This window comes from Globicephala melas, chromosome 11 (assembly GCF_963455315.2).
Source record: "Globicephala melas chromosome 11, mGloMel1.2, whole genome shotgun sequence".
In the NCBI taxonomy this organism is placed as follows: domain Eukaryota; kingdom Metazoa; phylum Chordata; class Mammalia; order Artiodactyla; family Delphinidae; genus Globicephala; species Globicephala melas.
In genome coordinates, this window is record NC_083324.2 from 32,218,873 (window position 1) to 32,245,958 (window position 27,086).

Here is a 27,086-nt window from a genome sequence, read left to right on the forward strand (position 1 = left end):
ATGAGAGAAAAATACCTAATGTGGCATCCTGTGTATTCCCCCTCTTGGGTTTAATTTATTATTGAAACGCTGAGGACTCTCAATTGCAAACTTGGCTTAGGAATTTCGGGGTCAAAAAGATACTTGTCTTTTAAAAAATACCCTCCACTCCAAAGTATGCTTCCCACTGTGAAATTTTTGTAATGAAAATCGAACTTGTTTTTCTTGGAGCAGATCTTTGCCAGGCATCGATAAGTTTATCTCCAAATTCCAAAACTTCTCAAGGAAGGAAAAAGCTTGAGTTTGAGACTAAAATGGTGTTTTCAAGTCTACAGAATTGGTACAAATAGACAAGATTTGCTGTTCTTGAAACATAATAAAGCTTCCTGCTGCCTATTCTTATAGTCTTGATGTCATGTCTTTTTTCCTTCTTTTAAAAATATACTCATCTCATTATCCAGAGTGACTAAGAGGCCCTGCATATGTGCCGCTAGCTTGTCCTCAGTTTGCTCTTCCTTTTCTCCCAACACTCATTGCTCAGGAAATGGCTTTTCCATCTTGTTTTATTAGTCATTCTGACGTGGTCCATCAAAGGCTCCCTCCCTGAAGCCTACCTAGTCCTTGAATATCATCTCTCTACTTTAATAAATGTCCATTTCTCTTCCCTTGTCCACTGGCATTTTTTTTTTCTATTTTAGGGTTTGGGTTTAAAGACTAATATTCCTTCTTATATGTTATGTGTAATTTTATGTTATTTAATGATATCAAACTTCTTTAATATGTTATACCCGACTCAAAGGACAAATGCCCAAAAGTGCAGGGGAGAAGAATAGGAAAGAAAAATCCTTACTGTGAGGCAAGAAACAGACAATACAAGTAAGTCAGTTGATTTAGTTTTAGTGGTCCAAAAATCTATGTCTACATGTGTGTTTGTGGAAGAAACACAGAGTTGGTTTTCTGGGTGTTCTCCACTCAGCTGCCTTCTACTTCTTACACTTGACACTTGGTTTTATTTCTAGAAGAACTCAATTTCAGAAGTCTCTGGTTTAGCAATAGGAGGAGGTAACATTTTCACCGGTTGTTAGTTGTGTTTATTTAAACAAACCCATGCAAGTATTGTTGCTTACAGTCACTGGGCTCAATTCTGCTGGCCTGGCAGGGTTTATGTTGGCAACAGTGAGGAGATGCTATCAGCAATTCACTGTGTACTGTTTGCATAACGGGATAAGGCAGCCAGCTCCAGGCAGTTAAAAAAAAAAAAATGTATTGAATTAGTTGGATGATTTTATTAAGGTGCCTGTCTGGTTGGGAGCGTGCAACCTGTGACTGAGGAGGTAGTGCTCAAGTTCTTAACAGGCCCCCAGCCACAGCTGGTGGGCTAGGTGAGCAGTTTGCTCAGCCTCTAGAACACAGCCACACCTGCAGTGGGCTGGCCACCCCAAGAAGCGTCAGTGATGAGAGTGCTGGTGAAGGCATATGCTCAACTGTGTTGTCCTTTGAACCTCAGAGGACCCAGGGCTATTCCAGAAACTTGGGCCAAGGGAAGATCTGCTTGATTTTCCTCAGTTAATAGCGTTCAACAAGGTTTTCCTGCCAGAACAGTCATCCTATTAACCGTCAGTGAGATAACTTGGAAACAAGAACTTTAAAGATACATTGTGCTTGAGTTTACTTGTTTGCTCTTAGAATGGAGACACCACTTGACATCATGACCATAGAGACATAGGAAATATGATTTTTTTTCGGTCTGCTTCAGCCAGTAGCACATCTCCTAGCAAAGGTTCTTAACGTGTGGTCCATGAGGCAGTAACAGCAACAGCACCTGAGAGCTCGTTAGAAATGCAGAATCTCGAGCCCCACCCCAGACCTGAATCAGAATCTGCATTTTATCAAGATGCCCAGGTGATTTATGGGCACATTAAAGTTTGAGAAACACTCTAGTTTTGGGGTTTTTTTTTTGTTTTTTTGGCTGTGTTTGGTCTTTGTTGCTGCACGCGGGCTTTCTCTAGCTGCAGTGAGCGGGGGCTACTCTTCGTTGCGGTGCGTGGGCTTCTCATTGCGGTGGCTTCTCTTGTTGCGGAGCATGGGCTCTAGGGCGCATGGGCTCAGTAGTTGTGGCTTGTGGGCTCTAGAGCACAGGCTCGGTAGTTGTGGTGCACGGGCTTAGTTGCTCCGCGACATGTGGGATCTTCCCAGACCAGGGATCAAGCCTGTGTCTCCTGCATTGGTAGGTGGATTCTTAACCACTGCGCCACCAGGGAAGTCCATAACTCTAGTTTTTAGGGCAGTCTTGCAGATACCGTCAACTCAGTAGAGGTTCCATGTGAAAATCTTCAGTCAGGATCTGAGGTGATGGAAATTGACATGTGGTTTGTCCTCTTTCCCTAGTAAAAGAAAGTAGGGCTATGGTGAATCCCAGTTAACAAGTACTCAGGACTCTAGACACTTGGAGCCAAAATTATTAGTACAAATGCCTCTGTGGTTCAGGTATAGTAAAAGAGGCTGCAGGCAGGGTTGAGAATTCTGGTATCCTCCACTCCCTCTCTTCTCACTATATCCTCCTTCCCCACTCGGGAGCACCCAAATCATAGCATTCTTTGCTCATAGAAAGGTCCTCTGGGATCTCTTTCTCTAATGCAGAGGTTGTATATTTTTTCTCACAGTGCGAACATAGTAAGGCTTTTGCTCATCTTGTGGATGTCCTGTGGTGGCAAAGCCACCACACCCTGACAGGTGACTCGTAGGTAAGACAACAACTTGTGATAAAGGAGGGAAGGGTGTCCATTGCACCTCAAACTGAGGCCCATGTGTTATGTACTGAGTTTACTGCCTTTAATAATTTACCGGTCTTGCCCAGCGTGTCCACTGTCCTGGCTGCTGTTTTCTTTGTCCTGTGACAGAGGAATTTGATCTCTCTGGGGTTTAGATCCCGCTCAATCCTGACCATTTCTCGGCATGGTTTTCCTCAGGTGGCAGGTCACTGGGAGCAGAGGCATATTTTCCAACCTTCCCCTGTGTCTCAGTTCCTTTAGTATATCTTCATTTTGAGGAATATTTTTTTTTTTTGCGGTACGCGGACCTCTCACTGTTGTGGCCTCTCCCATTGCGGAGCACAGGCTCCGGACGCGCAGGCTCAGCAGCCATGGCTCACGGGCCCAGCTGCTCCGCGGCATGTGGGATCTTCCCGAACCGGGGCACGAACCCGTGTCCCCTGCATCGGCAGGCGGACTCTCAACCACTGCGCCACCAGGGAAGCCCTCGAGGAAGATATGGAGAGAGGCTAAGCTGATTACAGGGCTCAAGTGACACCCTGAGCACACTTCAGATTTGGAATGCAAATTGTTGTCTGTAGTAATTACAGTTTGTGCCACGGCCCTGCTTGGCCCCTGTGGTCATCATCTTGGTGCAGAATAAGTAGCTTTGTGCGTAATGAGGGGGAGAGGGACACATGAAGGACATTAGGGGGTGTTTTCAAAGCCTGTCTCCAAACCTAAGTGGGAGTAGGACAGACCCAGATGTGTGGTGGGATGCTGCCACTGACAAGCTCTGTGACCATGGGCTAGGAACTCAGTCTCTCTGAGCCTCATCGTCCTCCAGTCCTTGTCTCATAGCATTGCCATGGTGATGAAATGGCGATGATGGGACACTCAGCAAGGTGCTTGGTGCATAATAGGTGTTTAGCAACAGGGAGTTTCACTGCCTTAGCAGGTGCTATAAGGGTAAGGATCTGCAATGGAAAATACACAATCTTCTTTTTTATTTATTTGTTTGTTTGTTTATTTATTTATTTATTTAGGCTGCATTGGGTCTTCATTGCTGCTCGTGGGGTTTTTCTAGTTGTGGCGAGCGGGGGCTATTCTTCATTGCGGTGCGCAGGCTTCTTATTGCTGTGGCTGCTCTGTTGCAGAGCATAGGCTCTAGACATGCGGGTTTCAGTAGTTGCAGCACACGGGCTCAGTAGTTGTGACTCCCAGGCTCTAGAGCGCAGGCTCAGTAGTTGTGGCGCACGGGCTTAGTTGCTCCGTGGCATGTGGAATCTTTCTGGACCAGGGATCGAACCCGTGTCTCCTACATTGGCAGGCGGATTCTTAGGTGCTGTGCCACCAGGGAAGTCCCCCACACCCTTCTTAAAGAGTAATTTCTGTACACACATTAGTTACCCCTCTCATCCTGCAGAGGAGCTGTGGTGTATCCTTCTCATGCTTCACAAGTGTGCAGAATTGAGGGCTGGCTTAGAGTGCTGGCTCAAGTCAGAGTTCCTGTGCGTCAGTCTAGCTGTGTGTCCTTCGGTGATTTGATTAACGTCTCTGAGCCGTGGGTTTTCTCATTTGTAAAATGGACGTCATAATTGTGTGTGATTCACAGGCGGTTGGGAAGGTTGTCTGTGAAAAATGCACGTAACTTTGAGCACCACAAACTCTAAGGGGGTATTATTGTTATCATCCCCTTTGCAGAGTTTTAAGGGCTAAGTGACTTTCCGGAGTCTGCAGCTCCTATGTGGCAAATCCCAGACTCTGACCCAGCAGATTGGCTCTAGAGTCCACATTAGTATCACTGTCACTTTACCTGAAGGGGGTCAAAAGTCACTGTACAAGCATTGCCCAGGCACCTGCTGCTGGGGCTCTCCCCTCAGACCCCTCATTTTTGTTGACAAATTATTTCTTAAGTTAAAGCAGATCATAACAAAATAATTATATTACTATATTAGGTAATGTTACTTGTAATGTTATGTGATATTTAAAAATAAAGTTTTATTTATAATACATAATTATATACTATAAGAAATATTATATATATTAAATAAAGATAGCAGCAACCGCTATTTGCATAGATTTGCATTCCTAATGAAAGTGTCCTAGCCATTGTCAACACTTATAATTGCTTTTTGCTGTCCCACATAGGAGCTTATTGTCCATGATTTGGCTGCAAATTTCATTGTTTATCATACAGAGCCTCCAAAAGCTGCTATGGTTACGTATCGTGTGCCAGGCACTACGTGACTTATTTGATCCTCACAATGACCTGTGGTGGGTGCTCTTATTATCCTCATTTAACAGATGATGAAACTGAGGCACAGAGAAATTAAGGAAATTGCCAGAGGCCACACAGCAAGCAATAGCACTGGGATTTGAATCCAGATTGTTTGGCTCAGAACTCCTATTCCTAATCCTTGTGCTAAACTGCCTTCATTGATTTCCAGCCTACTTTCCAGATGCTATGCCCTTGCCATCTTGGCTGGCCGCGGTGCTCCCAGACCTTCTCGGCTGCAAACTTAGCATACCATTTCCTAGGGCCTGTTACTATGCGCTGATCTCACCTGTCCTCAGAGGGTCTTTCTGGGGACTCCTCCCACATTCCCCAGATGCTCATTCAACACAGGAAGCCCTTTGTGCCTCAACCTCATACATTCTTTAAAAAAAATAAAAGTCAGCCCTTCATTTTAATGATGACACAACCCAGAGGTGAGGTTCTTGTTATCACACTGGGGGAATCTGGGCAGAAGTGGTTGGAGTTGTAAAGTCAAGTAGCAGGGGAATTCCTTCTTTTCTCCATAAATTACAGATGTGAGAGCTCTGTGTAATTTCACATTTCAGGAGGGGATGGCTATGCTTCCAACTCCTGTTGGAAGGGCAAATTTAGCTCACTTCTCATTCAGCAAAGAGATGGAGTCATGAAGCATAGAAATGGAATTTTGTTGTTGTTGTTGTTACAATTCCTGGCTTTTAGCTCATGTATTTATGCATGTGTGCTAGCAAAGAGGGTACCAGAACATCTCACCAGTGCTATATAGCCATGGCCACTGTTCTCGAGAAAAAGAATTTTTATCTGGTCATGTCTGTTCTTCCAAAAAACTTGCTCTGGTGCCCCATTTTCTACAGGATAGAGTTGGCATTCCTGCTTTGGTTCCAACCTTCTCATCTCCTGGCCTTCCCACCCTGTCCCTTCCACAGGCCCTTTGAACATCTCCCCACTTCCTGGATGAGCCATGCTGTCTGTCCCCACTTCTCTCCTTTGCTCTGGCCCTCCTCCCCTCAGCCTGGCAATTCTTACTCATTGCCAACCACCTGTTCGAATGGCACTTTTACTCAGGGGAGACTTGCAAATTGTCCCTGGTGCTTCCTCTGTGTTCCCAGTGCTACAGGACTATGGAATGCAGCAGGGTGAGCAGCAAACATTGTTTGTATGCTGACACTTTGAGCACAGAGTGGGGCACTTCTCTGTTGAAAGAAAGACCCCTTCACCCTCTTTACACACACCAGGCTACATTTCTTCCCTTGGGAGGGTCCCTGGAGTGTAGATAGAACACCTGGTGGAAGATCTGGAACATGCGGCTGTGGGCTCCGTGAGAGCTGGGCTAGTCCTGTGGCTCCAGAGCCTGCACTGTTGTCGAGGCTCATTACGTTGTTGTCAGACAACTTCTTGAATGAGCCTTGTGGTAATGAGCCCACACTACAGGTCTGGGTTCAGATTCCTATTCCATGCCTGCCATGCTTGAACAATCCCTTAACCCCTCTGAGCCTGCTTCCTTATCTATAAGCAAGGGTTAATAAAAGTACCCATCTCATAGGGTGATCATAGAAGTAAATGAGTTTAGCCTAGTCTGGCATGTAACAAGCTTCCAATCAATGGTGGTTGCTATTGTTATTAATAATGAAATAAATTAATCACAGGTTGTGTGCTACAAAGGAAACTAACAGGGTATTGTAATAAAAGATAAGATGGTGGGGTGTGCGGTGTGGTCCTTTAAACAGTCTGGTCATTGAAGGCTTCCTGTAAGCTGTGACTGAACTATGAAAAGGATGCTGCTGCAATGTGAAGAGCTGGAGGAAACAGTTTTCTGGAGAGCAAGTGCAAAGGCCCTGAGGCAGAGAAGAGCCTGATGAGGAACAGAAAGTATGATCAGAGCTTAGGACGAGAGAGGAGAGTAGGTCCAGGAGGGAGATAGGGACAGATTGATGCAGGGCCTTGCAGGCTGAGGGACAGTGTTTGGATTGAATTTGAGGTGTGAAATAATATATTCATTCCTTATGCTCAGAATTATTCTTTGGGATTGGTTTCTGGACTACTCCAGCTTTAGCCCACCCTGTGTTTTGTGTGCATGAACTAACCCCTAGCAATAAAACCCAGTTGTGATGGATTTAAGCAGAAAATGAATTTATTAAAAGGTACAGGAAGTTCAGTAAATTTGGAAAGGATCAGGGAATCAAGAACAACCCAAATTATTCTACCAAACATTTCCTACAAGGATACTGTTGCTGCCACTGCTGGGCAGGTGTAGATACCATGGTTTGCACCACCAACACTGGTTACAGGGCACAGCTACTCGATCTGCCCTCACTGCTGCCTCTGCAAGCTGCCACCACCGTCACCAGAATAGAGTCAGCGGTATCCCTTCTGCTTTCTTTGCCAGTTTCTCATGCCAGGTCTGGGGTGGGAGTATCTCATTGCCTGAGCCTCACTCATGCTCTCATTCCCTAGCTGCAAGGGAAGACGGGAAAGCAAATGTGTGGCACCCTCATCTCTTCTGGTAGAATGTGGACTCTGGTTCGTGAGTTGGGGCTTCCCTAAACCTAGGGAGGGGGTTGAGCTGCACAGCATCCAGAGGGTGATAAATGTCCCTCACAGAGACACGTGGAGTTAGTGACTCATGGAATCACTTGGCCTCAGCAATGTACATCTAACAGGCAGTGGCACTTTAAGTAAGACTTGATTGCTTTTCTCTTAGACAGTTATTTTTCAAAAAAATAGTGCCAAATTTGGAACCAGCTATTTCTCAATCTGATGAGAGTCTAGGGGCTATTTTTTAAAATTAGTTTAGTTTGTGCAGGTGTGTGGGGTAGCATGTTTCCCCCATGTTTATCACAGATTTGCATTCCTGTTGGAAATGCCCTAGCCATTGTCAGTGCTTATAATTGCTTCTTGTTATGGCCACGTGGGGCTTATTGTCCAAGATTTTGCTGCAGAGTTTGTTGTTTATCTTATATTGTCTCCAGGAAGCTGCATGCGGAAATCTCAGGAAGTCTGACTTAAAGGGACAGCCTCCAGGGCAGAACCCTAACTGGGAGGAGGCACTGAGCTTCTGACCAGAATCAGCTTACCTCTGGTGGGAGCTGGAAAGAAACCTTTTCTGAGTATCTCCCGCTTGCTTTGCTGGTTTCCAGTGTTTTGGTGATTCCTTTCTGATTCTGATTTAAGGGGAAAAGTAACAATATTTGTTCTTCAAATACACATGGATATACACCAAACAAAATAAAACAAAAAAACACTTTCACTGTTGTGTAAGCGGAATGGATGCTGAGTCATAGGTGCATACATGCTTTTCAAATCTTTTGGTGCTTCCTTGGAGGTATTTTCATAGAAGCCTTAAACTTTTTAAATGGACACAAGGATTTCAAGGAAGTCAGCCTTATAACATCTAAAAAATAAATAGGACTTGAGTTTTAACCACCTTCCCATTTTTACCCCTGTTGGAAGGAAGAGGGAAAAATGAGAAATTGCAAATTTCCATTGCCTTTTTCTTATTAGATGTCTGGTTGATGGCTGTCATTCAAGTCAGGGTAAAAATCAAGCTATTTCAGATTTGGTAACAAATTTTCAACTTGCTTAGAGGAAGATTTGAACCAGTGTCCATAATTACACCAAAAAACTTCATTTTCTGCTTGAAAAATAAAAGTAAATTATTACTAAGCTTTTGTCTTCTAAAAAAACACTGTATTATGAAAAATTTTTTAACTTGTACAAAAATAGAAAGAATAGTATAATGATCCCCAATGTTCCCAACATCTTTTGTTTTGCTTTTAAACACAAGTACGTATCAGTTAGATTCCTATCCTCCTCATGAGGGATAATGGAATCATTATTCCTGTTTTACAGATGAGGAAACTAAGGGTCAAGAAAGTTAAGAAGTGACTTACTAGGTCATTCAACTAGTAAATGGCAGAGCCAAAAATCACAGAGCTCCCGTATTAATTTACTGTTCATTATTCCAGCCAGCCAGTTGTTCCCAGAAATTATCCCTAAGGAGACATCTGGAGTCAAAACTAATGGTAAGAAACTTTTTATTAAGAATGATTTCTGCTTTTGCTATATATTTTTAAGTCAGAAATTCAGTTTGTCAAAACTTGTTCTTTGATATAAGCAAATTACTTTAAAAAATCCTGAGTAGTGTTAGGAATACCACCCCCCTCATTTTCAGATTTTCCACTTCTAACCAATTTTGACAGTATAATGCTAAAGAGTAAGTCTAATTTCCAAGGAAGGAAGCTCTTTGGTTGATAGATATCAGCTAATCAGTTTTTAAACCTTTCTTTTTCCTACGAATTGGTTAGAGGTCAGCAACCTGCTGGAGTTTCACTTTTAACTGCCAGTTTAACGAAGAGGACTTGACAGTCCTTTGAAAAAAGCTGTATTCAAGGTATTCATGTTTCTAAGAAATTGAGTGAGCTTCTTGGAATCGCCTCAGTCTGCTCCATGCAGAAGTTCTTCAGGCTTCCTTGCTCATGTTCAGAAAGGAGGTGGAACCCCAGAGACCAGGCTGCTGGCTGTTTCACGGGGCACATCAGAAGACGGCTCGCCTTATTTTTCATTCGCTTTTAAAAATAGTTGTCTATGTATTGGTTGCCAAAATCATGTGAGGAATGTGATTATAAAAGTTCAGATTTGTTTAGAGAAAAAAATAGTTCAAGCTATTGCTCGTAACAAAACCAGCGGGATAAGCACTCAAGATTGGCCATGATTAGCAATCTGTTGAGACCTCCACGTTCAAGATTCATTTATTTTTAGTTCTTGTGTTGAAACTATAGATGAAAACTTTTCTAGTTATTCATTCTTGACCTTGGGCAGCCAGGTCTGCTCCCACATTCTCATCATTCTGTAATCTTGTTGAGCTGGGATATTAAGCAGGGCTCTAGAAAAGCATCAGCATTTTCAAATGGTCGAAGTCTCTTGAGTTAAACCACCTTGCATCCAACTGGCCTGGTGTGAGGTCTGGACATCGCCCCCGCCCCCCTCCCACCGTGTCTATGGTTCACAATGAAGGAGGGGGACAGGGTAGTTGTTCAAGTTTTGCTTGGATTAACCACACTTCCAGCACCGAGGAGTAGATATGAAGTTATGCAGTAAAATTGTGTGACCGTGAGTAAACTCCCAGGCTCTAAAATACTTTGAAGTTCTCTTTATTTCTCACTGGCTTGCCATGTATTATGCCTTCTTGCTAACCTAGTAACACCAAAGAGTATTACTGTACCTCCCCTCTCCACCACAGTATAAATTTTGTTTCTTCTTAGTCTTAACCTGAATTTGACAACAGCCTCAGAAACTAAGATCTGTAATGTAACACTTTTCTAATGTTGGAAACTTGGTTAAATCACGGTGCACTTACACTATTTTAATTTGGTCACTGCTTCCATTTCATTTTACTGAGATTGTTTCACCTATTTTTCAGTTCAGTTTGTGGAATTATTTTATTTTTTTATAAATTTATTTATTTATTTACTATTTTTGGTTGCATTGGGTCTTTGTTGCTGTGCGCGAGCTTTCTCTAATTGTGGCGAGTGGGGGCTACTCTTCATTGCAGCGCATGGGCTTCTCGTTGCAGTGGTTTCTCTTGTTGCGGAGCATGGGCTCTAGGCACGCGGGCTCAGTAGTTGTGGCTCGCGGGCTCTAGAGCGCAGGCTCAGTAGTTGTGGCGCACGGGCTTAGTTGCTCCGCGGCATGTAGGATCTTCCAGACCAGGGCTCGAACTTGTGTCCCCTGCATTGGCAGGCGGATTCTTAACCACTGTGCAACCAGGGAAGTCCCTGTGGAATTATTTTAAAATGTAATACATCAAATGAAATATGGTCAAATACCCTGAAATTCCCAGACAACTTCTGAGCTTTTGTGAAATCTATGGCTTCTTGGGTGCAAATAGGAAAGAAATTGAATAAAATAAACCAGAATAAAATTTTAAATGGAAAGAACCACCATTAGTCACAAATTTTAATGAAGAAATAATTCTGCTGAAATGTCACTCTTTCGTTTTATGTGAATGAATTTATCACAGCCCTAATGAATATGTTTCTTATAATATTTTTGGTGAGAAAACTGCTTGAAACTTCTCAGTAGAACATGCCATAAGGTATATAGACTAACAACATAGGAAACACACCACTTCGAGTTCCAGCGACACAAGGAAGCATGGGGTGGAGTCTTAATGAGGCCCCTATTTTGGCACTAGTCTCTTTAGAGTTCAGTAAGAAGTTGTCACCACTATGGTTATTTCACCAGGTGTGGGAGAACAGGGGCCAGTTTTGCATACCTACAGGTGCCTTATAGGTAGTTTCCCATTTATAAATATATAATTCAGGTTCACACATTTAAAGAAAAGTATCATACCCTGAGAACCTACACCCCCAGAATTTCATAGTTTTTTTTTTCTTTTTAACATCTCACTCTAATTTATGTAGAATTTATTTTGACTGAGTGTGAAGTAGAGCTTTAAAATGAGGCTTTTCTAAGAAATGAATTGTCCCATTTGTTAGTAATCCTTCTCTCCTCCAGTAGTAGTTTGCAGTCAACATTCACTGTATGTCAAATTCTTGAATATACCAGGGCAGGTTTCAGGCAGTCTGCTCTGGGGGTTGTATGCATATAACAGGAGCTCTGAGGTCCCCTCCTGACCCTGGCTCCCCTCCCGACCCTGCCAACTCTAGGCCCTCTTGGGCAGGCTTACGCCACCTATTTGAGTCTCAGTTTTTAAAAATTCTGTACAGTAGAGATAATAGTAAGGCCTACATCAGGAGAGTTGTGAAGATCAAATAAAAAAATATGTGGTAAGTTCTCATATTAAAACATCAGAAATCTGCAGTCGCCATTTTTGGTTTCAGTAATTGTGGCTTTAGGATGTTTTAATATCTGTGCACAGGTGCACTTTCATCATGAGTTATATTGTCAGGAATGAGCAACTGAGAGGTGACATTTCAAGTGCATCTCTTAGGTTTGCTGAATGTCCACAGGGCAGGAGCTAATGAACTGAGGTACTTCCATACCGTGGCGTGCTCTGCAGAGGGGTCCAAGATGTGGATAATGTGGAAAGATGATGTTAAGTGAAGAAAGCAAGTGCTGGAATAATGTTATCATTCCATTTTGACAAATATAAATTAAAAAAATAAAACGTGACAGAACAAACTTATGTGTGTTTAGACAGCAGGAAATGTCTAAAGGATCACCACCAGAGGTTGCAAACTGGTGGCCCTCAGGTCAAATCTACCAGCAACTGTGTTTTGATTGGCCTGTACAGCATTTTTAAAAATGATGAATTAGTTGCCAGCATTTAAAAACTGGGAGATTTTATGTAAAACCCGGAATTTCCAGCTTCCCTTGAACAATTGGAATGTCTGTTCACTTTGGCCATGAGTCCCTTGGGACCCCAGTAAGCTGGAACTTTCCCAAGGCAAACACTCTCAGTGGTGCCCATTGCCTGCCAGGCCTCTTCTTTCATGTACCTTCCCACCTAGCCCTGAGAGCATTTAGGTTTGTGACCCCTCATCTACCTCTGTCTTTGACACGGGTGCCTCTGGCAAATGGGATGGCGATAGGGAAGAACGTGGGGACTTTGGGAAGATTCGCTTTTTACACTATATACTTCTCTATGGTTTGAATGTATTATAATGACACTATGTCACTTTTAAAATTTAAAAATCAGTAGAAAAACATGTTCGAATACTCAACAGTATCATAGATGCCACATCGAGAAAACCCACATCCCGTTCCTGTATAAGCTTTCATTATGACGCTCAAAATGAACTTGAGCCCTGCAGGGCAGGAACCTCTCATTATGGAAATGTTCCTCCGAGGTGCCTTCTGCATGGCTGATTTCGTTACTGGAGCTCTTGCTTCTGGTCAAAGCAGGGGCATCAGAGGGAAGGGCCGCGCCCCGTTCTTTCCTTCCCTTTTGCAGGCTGTGCCCTTTATCTCCGGCCAGGGCGTCTGCTGGTCCTCCCGCCCTTCCTCCCTCCTCCATGGCTACCTGCCCTGGAGCCCACTCAAGTTTCACCTCTTCCATGAAGGGCTGCAGCCCACAGGTTTCGGTTCTTCTTTCTCATTCACAGTCAGTAGCCGGAAGTTAGGCTTAATCATTCTAGGATTAGTTCACGTGAATCTGCCCTTCCTCCCCAAGGAAAGAAAGAAACTCTAGTGCCCCATGGTCATCTCACGTTTCCTTTGGGTCCTCATTGGAGTGGATCCTGGCCTTGGCAGCTGGGGCTCTGCAGAGGGGCTGTTGGAAAATCTTCCAGGAGAGGAGTGCCTGGGCCAGTGGGGGATTGACATCCTTGGTCCTCAGGGGATTGACATTCTTCATTAGCTGAGTTACTACCAAAGCTGGTTAATCTTAGGTTGTTTACAGGCCTGTACGAATCAGGACCTTTTCTATGCAGGAGGCTAGAGCAAGAAGCCTTTTTTACGAACACCTCCCCTTCCCCCGAGTAGCACCACTTACCCCAGGCTGCTTTGTGGGGAGTCTGGCTTTGGAAAATAAGGAATCCCAAGGACAAGCTGAAGCCCACCTTTTGTGGACACCACTGTTTGACTTTTACACATTACTGAGTGTTTCCTGGGTGCCTGACCCGGTAGGTACCACATATAGGCCTTGAGGTAACCCAGATGCTTGCCTGAAAGGCTTGAGCCTTTTCACAGAGATTTCACTTCCTTCTTTCTGCAGACAGATGGGACCCCTGTCACGCTCTTTGAAGCAAGACCCAAGCCCGTCAGAGCAGTACTTTCAAAGCATTTGCCTTTCTTCCAGAGCACCCTATGGTTCTGCACCCCACTGCTGTTGCCCTTGCCAGTTCTTCTGCCTAGAACACCCCTCAGAATTCTGCCCATATGTGTCTCTTGCTCTGAGAAGCCTTCCCAGACTTTGTCCCCATAAAACAATTCATTTGCCAGGCTCAGTTATTTCTTGGCTCCCTCAACACTTTTTGCAAATTCCTGGCAGCATTTATGTTGTTCTCCGGTCATCTTTGGTTCATCTTTGTACTACCAGAGCCTGGTGCATCCTGCCGTAGTGCTCTTTTGTAATGCACTCTTCAGAGGCCATATGTTAGGGGCCAGGCTGCTGGCCTGAGAATGGGGAGAGCCTTTCTTACAAACTCTAAAGTCAACTCTTGGATTTAAGCTTGTTGTTCAAATGAACCCTCTCTCTTTGCTGAGCCCCCCACTTTACTCAGGGCTGAGACAGGCAAAGGCTCTTAAAAATCTGTGCATTTGTAAGAATGCCTTGGGAAATCCTGGGCTAAATCTTTGCAGCTAAAAGTTGCAATTAGAAAAATTTTTGCAAAGAAAATACTATTCCGTTAGAGAACTAAAAAATAAAAATCAAGAATTGAAAGCTACACTGGAGTTATGTATGTCTCCTTGGGTTTGAGTCCCTCTGCCCCTGTGCAGGGAGGGTGAGGGTGTTGATTTGTTGTAGGGAGGGGTTGAACAGGCATAGTTTTCATCTGAAACCTTGGAGTTCACGTGAGACACTCTATCTCACCCAATAAGTCTGAGCTTTGTAAAAGGCCCCGGGACCAGGGCAAGGTGTTCATTCGTGAGATCCCCAGTTCATAAAATGAGAAATGTCAGCCACTAGTTGTTTCCATAATAACTCTGAGAAGAGCAGTAAGGCCCTTTGTTATTCACATTAAAAGCTGAAAAGGAGGTTTCCAGAAGCAGTTATTTTGAATGGGCTCTGAAGAGAAAATTTGCCTAAGAAAAAAAGAAATGAACGGTTGAGTGGGGTGTTTATTGTCACTCTCATTTGTTGAGTTGCTATGAAATTGGGATTCAGTGTAGGCTCTGTATGCCGGGCAGGGCCCTGGCTCTTGGGTGAAGTTCAAGTGGACTGTTGATTCCTCTTTGATCATACAAAGTTCTCCTCCCAGTGTCCCTTCTCTATCCATTTCACCCCAATGTTTGGGTCTACAAAGCATGATATCCTGGCAGTGAACACTTTAGAGCTGCCAGAATGCCAAGCATGGCATTTAGGTGGGGACCCAGTAAGCATTGTTTGTTTCTTACAGGCTGGGGATTGTCAGCCAGAAACTGGATTTCTGGTGTGCCTTTGAATGCCAGAAGGCAGAGCGCTCTGAAAAAGCAGCAACAGCAGGCGGCAAGGAAACCGCCGGAGGTGGGGAGCTCTGGGCTGGTGTGGTTCTCAGCTTCTGACAATGTAACTTATGGCCCCCTGTCACTTCCTGTCAGGCAGCCCAAGTAGTGGGGAGGAGTTCCTTGAGGGAAACCATGCTCTGCTCTGCTCAGAGAATCCCATCCGAAGGGCTCTGCCGCAGTTAGGGGCGGGGAACTCCAGGTGGATGAGGTCGGAGCGCCCCATGGTGTGGTGTTGCTTCTTTGTTCATGCTCAGGTAAGCTCCTTTGCAGCTGGACCAGGGAGAGACCCGCTCCCAGCTCCCACCCAAGCCTGGCTGGACCATGCCAGGAGCTGAGGTATGGGAGGATGCAGCTGTCGGCATCTCCCAAGAAAGTGAGCAGGGAGCCGCCAAGAACACCTGGGATGAGGGAGGCACACTTCTGCCTCACTGTACTATGAATCAGAAAAGAGCTGTGTGGTTGTGTTTAAGACCACAAATGGTTGTGCTTGGTGGAGATGGTGTGTTAAGTGGAGTGCCTAGCTGTCAGCGCTTCCTTTAGCATCTGTGATTGGAGGAGAGCAAGGGTAGGGGGACTTTCATTCTTTGCTCCACGGTGCCAGTATTTTAATTTTTTTAAGAGACCTGTTTTCATTAAATGGGAAGGAAAAAGTAAGTGTGTGTGTGTGTGTGTGTGTGTGTGTGTGTGTTTAAATAGCAAAGTGGATTTCCAAGACTTTTTCTTCTTTGGATTGGAAGATGGCTAAACTCTGTTTTGGAAGTTCATTCTTTGTGAAGCAACTGTTTTGTAGGTTTCCTTAATATTCTGGTGTTTTGAAGGTGTTCATCATTGGGAAAATGAAGTCAGATAATATCAGGGGAGACTCAGACTCACTGGTTTTCTCGTTAAAAGTATTGGTGCCTGTTTGGGTTATTTTGGAAGGAGCAGCTGGAAATGTTATGTTTCTATGGACTGAAGAATGATTAGGAGCCCTGAAGCTTACTCTCGCTCTCTGTCCCTTTTATTTGTTTGTTTGTTTGTGGATAGGCTTTGGATAAGCCAAAGTTATTTTTTAAAGAAAATACCCATTGCTTTTTCTGTTTCTTTCATCAGAATTATGTTTCTGAAACTGATGTTTGCAATACAAATTCCAACTCTTGTACATGGCCATTATAGACATCTTTTCATGTGATTTGAGTGGTTTCACTGTCTTTCTCCTTTCCCATCTCACTCACCTAGCTATTCGCTCACCTGATAAAGAATAATTTTTGATCATTTGAGATATGGAAATAGGCAACATTTTAAATGATTTACTGCACTTCAGGGATAGTTAATGCAGCATTAATTAAAAATATTACAATAATAGCTGACGTTTATTAGATACTTTTCATGTTACTTGCATTAGCTCATGAAAGTCTTACAACACTGTAGGGGTTGGCTGTTATTATTACCTCCACTTTGCAGATGGTAGAACTGGGATGCAGAGAGGATAAATACTTTGCCTATGGTCTCCTAGCTGGTTAGTAGTGGATCAGGCTTCAAGCTCAGGCAGAATGGAGCCAGAAATGACATTCATAGCCATAGCACACATGATGATTTTAATGACAGGGCCCTTCTTATATCTCCTATCAAGTGCAGCATCTTCAGTAACACTTGCTTTCCAATCCTTTGACAAATCAGCTCATTTTGGTGTATGTTTGCCTCGGTCCAATTAGCGCCTACACAAGAGGCATCTAAGACAAGTCACTGCCTTCTCTGGACTCAGTTTCCCACCTGTCAAACAGAGATATCTCTAAACTCATTTTAGCTCTGATACGGGTCTAAGGTATGACTTTTTGAGAAAAAGTCAAAAATAGTTCTCATATCCCTGTTGCAAAGTCAAATGATTTAATAAGTGCTTTTACGTACAGATTTCCCGAGGATATGGACTGGAGCTCAAACTGTAATTGGCCGGCTGGCTGTTGACCTTTATTTTGCTCTTGAAAATATTATTGAATGAATTTTTATTTCTTGGGTCCGAGGGTCTCTAAAGAAAGGATCTGGGGGAGTTGAGTTTGGGTGTGGGAAAGGCAGTTGGTAGCTGGATGTGGAAGGAGAGAATGGGAAGGGAGAAACCCTTTAAAGTTCTCACAAATCCATCTTCTGAGATTTGATCAAGATAGCTCTGTATCTGTGGAGGAATGGCAGAGTGTAACAGTTAAGGGCATGGGTTTTAGAACCACATAGATGTAGATGTAGATTTGAGTGCCAGCTTTGCCTCTTACTAGCCATGCAGTCCCAGGCATGTTACCAAACCTCTCTGAATCTCCTTGTTAAATGGGGATAATAAATAGTGCCTACTGGGACTTCCCTGGTGGTCTAGTGGGTAAGACTCCGTGCTCCCAATGCAGGGGGCCTGGGTTCAATCCCTGGTTGGGGAACTAGATCCCACATGCATGCCGCAACTAAGGAGTCCGTATGCCGCAACTAAAGATCCCTCATGCCACAATGAAGATCCCGTGTGCCACAATGAAGACCTGGCACAGCCTAAATAAATATTAAAATAAAATAGTGCCTACCATATAGGGTTGTCATGAGGAATAAATGAAGTGATTCAAGACAGTGCCTAGCACAGATTCCGCACTCAGTGAACATGACCCACGTCCCAGGTCTTATTGCCATAGCTGTTGGTGGCTCCCAGAGAAATGAATCATTAGTGTGTAAGGGCTCAGCAACAATACGGCTGTGAAACATCTTATATCCTGAGTTAAATATGCCCTGATTTGATTTTGTGCAGGGAAGAAAGCAGCATATTACACAGAAAAGTCAATACTTCATTTTAAAGTCCTGATTCCAGCCATATTTTTACAGCTTTCCCAGAATGCCAAGTGGGAGCCATTGAAGGGGAAGTTGATTCAAACCAGATCCTAAAAAAGGCTTGTCTTGATGGAGCACTCAGTGGTATGATTCGGAAAGTGCGAGGTCAGGGTGGTGACCCCGAGTGTCCACCGGGAGAGAAACAATGGGTGACTTTAGGACCTAAATATAGACTATGTAGATGTCACTTAGGGAAGCCACAGTGGGTGGGTCTCTTGGGAGGAGTTCAGAAAGCAGCCCCTGTGCGCCAACCCTTGCTCTGTCAGCCCTCTTTTTCTGAATAACTTTGTCCGTAGTCTAGCTTTTCTGCATCCCTTGAGCCCCTGCCTCTGTTTGGCAGCCTTGTTTATGTCCCCATCTCTTCCCTCCCAAATCTTCCTTGTGGCATTTACCACTTCTCTCCCTTGTCTCTAGCAGACCCCACTCACCCCCTGCCATAAGCCCCAGGTGTTCTTACCACAGTGTTCCTCATGGAGCAGGGATGAGAGCACTGGTCTGGGAGTCAGGAGTTTGGGGTTCTAGGTTTTGCATTAACCTTGGGCAATGCTGAACTTCCCTGGGTACCAGGTTCTCCAATAGAGACAGACATAGCTGCATCCTGGAGGTTGATACTCTGAGTTCACACCCTCACTGCCACTTGACCTTGGGCAAGTTCTTTACTTTTCCTTCTGGGCCTTAGTTACCTCACCTGTGAAATGGAGATGATATAATATCTGCTTCCAATACTATGAAAAGTTTATAAAATAATATCTGTGAAACTCTTAAAACAGTGCATTCTATGATAATGTTAAAAAATACTAGCTATGATTGTGATTGTGATTTGTAGGAAAATGAGACTTGAATAGGATCAGTGTTTCCTAAACTTCGGTCATGTTTCCCATATCCACATACCACTTTTACTGTTATTTTTCACTAACTGTTTTTCTTTAAATTGTCTAGTTGTTTTGTTTTGTTTTGACCTTAGGTTCATCCTAAGTAGTAAGAGCCCTAAAGTCACTAAACTAAACATCACAATATGTTTCCTAAAACACATTATAATAAATACACCTTGGTCTACTGCATGTGGTCTGCAGTGATATTGTGTCACCACCAGGTCCACTTCCCACAGTGAGGACTGCAGAGCCAGTGGCTCTGAGCATCTGAGGCCCAAGTTGCTGCCTGCTGTGATTCTGACAGGGCTCCTCTCACCAGAATGAACGGTCAGCCCATCCTTTCATACATCAGACACTGCCTGAGAACCAGCTTTGTGCCTGACTCTGTGCCAGGTGCCAAGATGGCCAAAATATGGGTCTTTGTAGCCCCTGCTGTCTTCTCTAAATGGGGCATTACCAACCTAGAGAAAACGGGGTAGGGGGAGCCACAAAATGACCCAACTGCTGAAATCCCACCATAAGAGAAGCCAGGGCCACTCTCTGCCTGGGTGTGGGTAAAAGAGTATATCTCAGTCAGCTTTCACTGAGTAACAACTACCCCAAACTCAGTAGCAAACAATAGCCAGCATTTATTCTTATGCTTACAGGTGTACAGGTTGGCTGCGTGGTCTGCCCCATTCAGGTCCCTTAGCTACCCAAGTGTATATTCTTCTCCTGTGCAGGTCAGAAGATCCCAGAGGAGCAAGCAGCAATACATAATGTCTCTTAAGGCCTAGGCTCAGAATTGGTACATTGTCCTGTCCACCCATGTTCCACTGGCCAGAGCAAGTCATAGTACCAAGCCGTGGAGGTCAGGGAAGGGCATAAAAGTTTGCTGAAGAATAAATTAATATACCACAGAGATCATCACTATTTACTCAACCTACATTTATTGAGTGACTACTATGTGGAGTACTCTGCCATGTTGGGGGAGATAAATATGGTACTAATAAGTGGTGAAGATGATGAAAACATGTAACCTAAGGGCTGGCACGTATTAGGTCCTAAATAAATATTCTATGAATGAATACCCGTTAGTACCTTTGAGATGCTAACTAGTGATGCGTGTTTCACATGGGTTATCTCATTCTCTCCTCCTAACTCTCCCCCTCAAATCCCGCCCCCCCTGCTTTGGGCAAGTACAGTCATCCCAGATCAAACAAGTGGGATACTGTCTTGGCCTGTTAAATGCTTGTAATCTTCTGATGTGAGCAAAGGGAGCACTGGTAAAGGCACAGCAGCAGGGAGAAGGCGAGTGTAAACAGATTATCCCTGATGTGAGGGGAAAGAGGCAGGCTTTGCACCAAAGAGGCTCCGGTTCAAATCCCTTGTGTGTTTATCCCCATGTACACCTTGTGCACTGTCTTGGGTGCTAACTCTTCAGGCACCCACCATGGACTAAGAATTTAGTGTGGTAATTAGCCTCTCATAGTTTCTTTACATCACTAGCCCCCTGCCTTCTTGAGGTCACGTGCATCTTGGAATGTTCTCTTTAGAAAACTGCACATAGTTGTTAAAATGTCTGTGCAGACCCCTGGCCCCAGGTAAAGAACTCTGCTCTAATGATTCATTCCATCCCCACCCTCTTCTCTTCCCTTCCATCTCTTAAACACTTCATCCAGGGGAAGAAGCATTTTTCCATATTTGTATGCCAGTGTCAGGCTCAGGGTCTAACTCATATTGGTTGACCAATGAGTGTCTTTTTTTTTTTTTTACATCTTTATTGGGGTATAATTGCTTTACAATGGTGTGTTAGTTTCTGCTTTATAACAAAGTGAATCAGTTATACATATACATATGTTCCCATATCTCTTCCCTCTTGCATCTCCCTCCCTCCCACCCTCCCTATCCCACCCCTCCAGGTGGTCACAAAGCACCGAGCTGATCTCCCTGTGCTATGAGGCTGCTTCCCACTAGCTATCTACCGTATGTTTGGTAAAATAGTGTATAGTTTGGTAAAATAGTGTATATATGTCCTGCCTCTCTCTCGCTTTGTCACAGCTCACCCTTCCCCCTCCCCATATCCTCAAGTCCGTTCTCTAGTAGGTCTGTGTCTTTATTCCTGTCTTACCCTTAGGTTCTTCATGACATTTTTTTTTCTTAAATTCCATATATATGTGTTAGCATACGGTATTTGTCTTTCTCTTCCTGACTTACTTCACTCTGTATGACAGACTCTAGGTCTATCCACCTCATTACACATAGCTCAATTTCGTTTCTTTTTATGGCTGAGTAATATTCCATTGTATATATGTGCCACATCTTCTTTATCCATTCATCCGATGATCATCATCATCATTAGCTGTGTGCCTTTGAACAAGTGAAATAACCTCTCTGGGTCTCAGGTGTATCATCTATAAAATATATGAGCTTTCCTATCTCATCCAGTCAGAAAGTTCTGTGACTCTATGCACATGCAAATGAACTATCACCAACACCTTCATTCTCATTCTCTAGCTGCTTTAAAAGACACTCATCGTATAAAGAAGATGTGGCCAATGAGTGTGTTTTAAAGCAGCGAGAGAATGAGAATGAAGGTGTTGGTGATAGTTCATTTGCATGTGCATAGAGTCACAGAACTTTCTGACTGGATGAGATAGGAAAGCTCATATATTTTATAGATGATACACCTGAGACCCAGAGAGGTTATTTCACTTGTTCAAAGGCACACAGCTAATGATGATGATGACCATGATGATGATGGTCATGGTAATAAAATAATGTTTTCCTCCAAGCAGATGACTTATGCTCAGATACAATTAGGTCTCATTCCCTCAGTACCTGGATAGAAAATGTTCTGATCTATCAAGTTGACGGATCATGTTGCAAAACTGTTTTCTTTCTTTTTTTTTTTTCTTAACATGGAAGAACTGTATTTATTTTTGAGTGAGATGAAATGTGATAAAACAGCATGTTTATATCATTGTATGTAACATACACAATTTTGTAGTCTGAAAGAATATACACTGAAATGTTAAAACTGGTTTATTTAGTAGAATAAAAGGTAATTGAACATTAAAAAAAATTCTACCTAGATATAGTTTGAGTTTACTACAATAGATAGTATTCTTTAATCATGGTGGCAACTATCATGGACTGTTTATACCTAACTGCCATTCGTGTTTCTTTCCTACTAACAAAACCCTGTCTCACAGGCAAAAATACGTCAGTGCCAGGGCACAAACTGGTCCACCCATCCCTCTTTGCCAGTGCCCATCCAAGGGTGAAAACTGTTTTCTTGACCTTCATAGCCAAAGCTAAAGACACAGATGACAGAAACATATATGCCATGTCTCAACCATAGAACCATTGTCGCGTCAGCCCTTTAGGGCAGAGCCCTTGCCGCCCACCTCTTTCTCTGGGTCTCCCCTTTCCACTCTGTCCCTCAGTCTGTGTGTACAGACTGCTGAGAATGCAGGGGGTTTGGGGCTGGGACAGGACATTTGTCAGGCCAAGGGGCCAGGTCAAGCCAAGGGGCCAGGTCAAGCCAAGGGGTGGAAGGTGGGTTAGGGTCGGTGCAGGGGAGGAATTTGTTCCCGCAGAGTCCTGGAAATCTTATTTGGAGCCATTCTTCTATTATTAGTTTTGAAGGCACTTTGTTCTCTGGTACATTGTTTTAACAGCCACCAGGAAATCAGGCCCTGCTCGGGGTCAGCGATGCCACTGGTTCCTGCCTGTGGCCGCCCAGGTGGGAAGTGTACTGGTTTGTTTCAGGGCTGATTGTTCGTCATCGAGATCATTGCCGCCCTTTCTCCTTTTGTTGCCCACCCTGTCTGCATGGGGCAGGGAAGGGCTAGGAGGAAAAAGAGATTCCAATGAGTCTGTTTTTCTTTATAGCAATAGTAGCTACACTTATTTCTGTGTAAAAGGAAAAATGCTAAAATCCAGGTCTTAAGACAATGCTGGAGCAGCATTGTCCAGTAGAAACAGAATGTGAGACACATGTGTACATTTAAATTTCCTAATAGCCACATTAAAAGAGGTAAAAAGAAAAAAAAAAAGAGGTAAAAAGAAACAGATGAAATTAATTTAATGATTTATTTAACCCAGTATATCGAAATATTAGCATTTCAACATATAATCAACATAAAAAATTATTATGGAGACATTTTGCATTCTTTTTTTCATACTAAGTCTTTGAAATCCAGTGTGTATTATCTACTTAGAGCACATCTCACTTCAGATTAGCCACATTTCATGTGCTCAGTACCCACGTGTGTGCTCATGGTAGCCATTGGACAGTGCAGTAGAGCAGCACCGTCCAGTAGAACTTTTTACAGTGATACTAATGTTTTGTATCTGCACTGTCTCACACAGAGGCCACTAGCCACAGATGACTAGTGAGCACTTCACATGAGGCTAGTGCAGCTGAGGAGCTGAGTTTTAAATGTTATTTAATTTTAATTAATTAAAATTTAAATTTAAACAGCCACATGTATCTAGTGGCTACCATACTGGATAGCATAGCTCTAGAGATTTGATCTTGTTAGAGAAATATCAACTTAAACTTAACCTAGGTATCATTTTTCATCTACCACATTGACGGAGATTGAAAAGTTGGATAACACTGCTTGGCAAGGGTAATAGGACCTCTCATGCATGGCAGTGGGAGTATAAATTAGAACAGTCTTTATGGAGGACAATTTGACAATGTTTATCAAACTTACAAATATACATTCCCTTGGACCCAGCAGTTTCACTCCTGGATATTAATGTCACAGAGTCTCTCACATGTGTAGATTGATTTCTATAGAAGGATATTTGCTGCAGCAAAAGATTGGAAACCACATACATATCCAGTTAATGGGGGGACTGAATAAATAAGCTATAGTACATTTTAAAAATGTACTTCAACTATTGAAAAAATGAGGCCAATTTTAATTTGATGTCCAAGCTATAATGTTAAGCAAGTGTAGAGCAGTGCATATAGTATGATGCCATTTGGGTAAAAGAAATGACTAGCCTATTTACGTCTAGAGCAGCTCTGGAAAAATGTAGAAGGAACCAATCACAATGGTTGCCTCCTGGGAGAGGAAGGGATGGATGTGGGAAAGAAGTCTACTTACTATTGTACAGCATACCCTTTTGGAATTTAATCCAATGCACTTCAATTACTTATTCAAAAAATAAGTATTTAAAACACAAAAAAGTAAACTCCAAGGGAAGGGTGAATCAGAGAAGGCTTCCTAGAGGAGGTGACCTTTGGACAGGGTTACAAGAGATACACAGGAGTCTTAGCAGGAGGAAAGCTGAGGCTCAGAGGCACGAACAAGCAGAACAGGACAGGCATGCGTGTGTACCCGGAGGTGGGTAGAGTACCAGTATATAAAGTAGAGCAGTAGTGGAGTTTGGACAGACACGAGATTGGCTAAATGGGAAGGGTTTTTGTGCAGAATTCGGACTTAACTTTATGAGCCATAGGCAGCCATTCACACTTTGAGGGAAGCGGGAAATGACATGATTGTGTTTGTGTGAAAGACAACCTTTGGCAGAATGTAGGGTGATTTAAAACAGTGGTTCTAAAGTGTGATCCAAGGAGTTCCTGAGACCTAGAAAGTACTAACTATGTAACTACAGAACAGATTTTCTTCGTATGCATCAACCAAAATAACACACCACAACAGATTCATTACAGAAGCAGGTATGTGAATCCAGCTGTCTTCTGTGCAGCCAGCCATTAAAGAGAGTTATAAAAGTATGAAGCAATGCTGCTTTTCTCCCTACGTTTTCTGTTTTGGAAAATATAGTTAATTTTCATTAAAATGTGATAATTAGATTAAGAAGTAATAATACACTCATTACTTTTTAAAAGAAAGAAAGTTTTTAATTCTTAATTTTATTTTCTAATACTGCAAATATTGATATAACCAACATAAACAAAAGCTCTTGGGGCCCTCAATAGTTTTTAAAAGTATAAAGGGGTCCTGAGACCAAAAATTTTGAGAACCACTAGTCTAGAAGCAAGGAGGCCCTGTGTGCTTGTAATTCTGGTTGGATCAAAATAAACTATAGGGAAACAAATGCAGCTATCCAAACATGAGTCAGGTGGGAGGCATGAACTAGCAGTGTTGGAGCTGATGTGTGTTTTGCATATCCCAGCGCAATGTAATGGTCTGGGCAGGCATGTGTGAGAGGAGGAACCTGATTGATGGATGGGTTTTCACTGATGGAAATGTTGGTGCATGTCCTATACTCCATCTACGTACTACAAGATATTTCCGTTATGTCCAGTCTTTTGCTGTTACAAACATCCTGAGCATCCCTCAAGTACAGACCTCTAAGTGCCCACCACCTGCAAGAATTACGCTAGACTATGTTCTTAAAAGTGGGTTGCTGGGCAGGAAAACATGCCTATCCTCAGCTTGACTGGAAGCTGTCAAGTTACTCTCCAGTCTGTAACTCTCCCTGTAGCCTTGGATGAGAATCCTCATTTCTCCAACCCTTAGTATTGTCAGGCTTTTAATTTTGCCAATCTGATGGATGGATGTGAAATGGCATCTTGTTATTTTAACCGCACACACACACACACACACACACACACACACACACACACACATCTTCTTGATCCACTCATCCATTGATGGGCACTTAGGTTGTTTCTATATCTTGGCTGTTGTAAATAATCGGGCATTAGGCTTGAGTCCTCAAAAGATATTCAGGGAAGGTGCCTTTGTCCACTCATTCAACACACGTTGGTGGATCACCTTCTTTGTGTAGTGCTCTGGGCTGTGCTGGAATCTTGACACAGACATTGTGTTTCGAAACCATAATTTACAGCTACGATTATTGTCATCTGTGACTTTGAGGCAAAAACAGAATATCATATTTACTTCTAGAAAGTGTTTCCCAATCTCTGCCATTCTCATTCCCCCCGCCCCTTACCCAGCAATCTCCTTGGCTACGTGTTGTCATACACGCGTACAATGTTAGAAGGAAACTTTGGAGGTCACCTGGTCCAATGCCCTCGTCTTACACATAACGAAACTGAGATCCAGAGCAGGAATGTGAAATGCCTAAGGTCATACAGTTTGTTCGGTGCCCTTAAAAAATAGGTAACCACTGGATAATTGTTCTCTATTTTGCTACTTATGCATCAGATCAGAGAGTAACAACACTTGTGATCTGGCAACTTCTGATGAAAATTTATAAAGCAGACCTATAAATTGTGCACATTGTAAGCTAGAAAATATATACAAATGTAAGTTTTAAAAACTACTTAGGTTTAAACTTTCTTTTCTTCACAGAAGCATTTCGTATTTGTGGTCAAGGTGTCTAGACATTTTCAACATAGAGCGTTATTTAATTCCTCATTTGAGTGATTTTCATCATCAAAATATTTTTTATAGTATACTCTAAAGTGGGCATCACTTGGTCCTAATGATATGTAGCATAAGTTTGAGAGGCAGACAGTGACAACAGTGAAACCTCCCACGCAGCTGACCAGGAAACAGATCCAACAGGCCTCACTTCCCGATCACTCCCCAAAGCTTAGCCTCCACCCCTCCCCTCCCAAAAAGGGGAAGGAAGAAGGTTCAGAAAAGATAATGTGCCCATCCTTTAACAAAGCTTGGCTAACCCTTTGGGTCCCCCAAGTGCTCCTGTTTCCTGTGGCTAAAGTTAGACCTGTTAGATACAAATTTCATTTTTAATCCATGACTGGGCAGATGGAGGGCTACAGATCTTCTCCAGAAAGGACGGGCATGTGTTGGGGGGGTGGGGTTGTGTAGGAGTCTCTTTTCACTCATTCCAGGGAAGAGGGCAACAGAGTGTCACTTTTTCTGTACTTGTCAGGAGCAGCAAGATCGTGGGCCAGTTACTTTGTGTGACAGTTATGAGAGGGAGTTTCCACAAAGAGAGTGTTTCCTAAACCTCACTCATTTATGAATCATCTTTTACCATAGCCCTTAACATTGTAAAACACTTAATAGTTTTCTACAGACCGACAGTTTTTCCCTTATAGTTATCTTTAATGGAAAGGTTGTATTATTATAATGTAAAACCAGTATGCTGGCCCAAATTTGAATATAGGTATTAAGATAAATAGATACCCACAAAACAGAGTAACTAAATTCTAGCTAGATGCTGTTGCCCGAGTCTCTTCGCACCCTGGAGAGAGGGAAAGATTGAGGTTGGTAAGCACTGGGTGGGTGTTAAAGGTGAGGTAGCCCCAGTCTGATGGACTGAGAATGGACAGTGAATTAAAAACATGATAACTTTCCTACGTGA

General features: G+C 43.1%; 1 protein-coding gene across 4 annotated transcripts in view; it reads left to right on the forward strand.

Moving 5' to 3' along the window:
* ARHGEF3 (Rho guanine nucleotide exchange factor 3) overlaps positions 1–27,086 on the forward strand; it is a 311,851-nt gene that overhangs the window by 121,338 nt on the left and 163,427 nt on the right. Inside the window, exon 1 of one of the 4 annotated variants that reach the window (XM_060307982.1) lies at positions 9,009–9,026. The exons of 2 other annotated variants lie outside the window; for them this stretch is intronic. In XM_060307982.1, the coding sequence (XP_060163965.1) occupies positions 9,024–9,026 (3 nt within the window). In that variant the 5' untranslated portion in view covers positions 9,009–9,023. Of the gene's footprint in view, positions 1–9,008; positions 9,027–15,283; positions 15,369–27,086 lie in introns of those variants that run through there. One more of the 4 variants, XM_030867471.3, reaches the window with a different exon arrangement.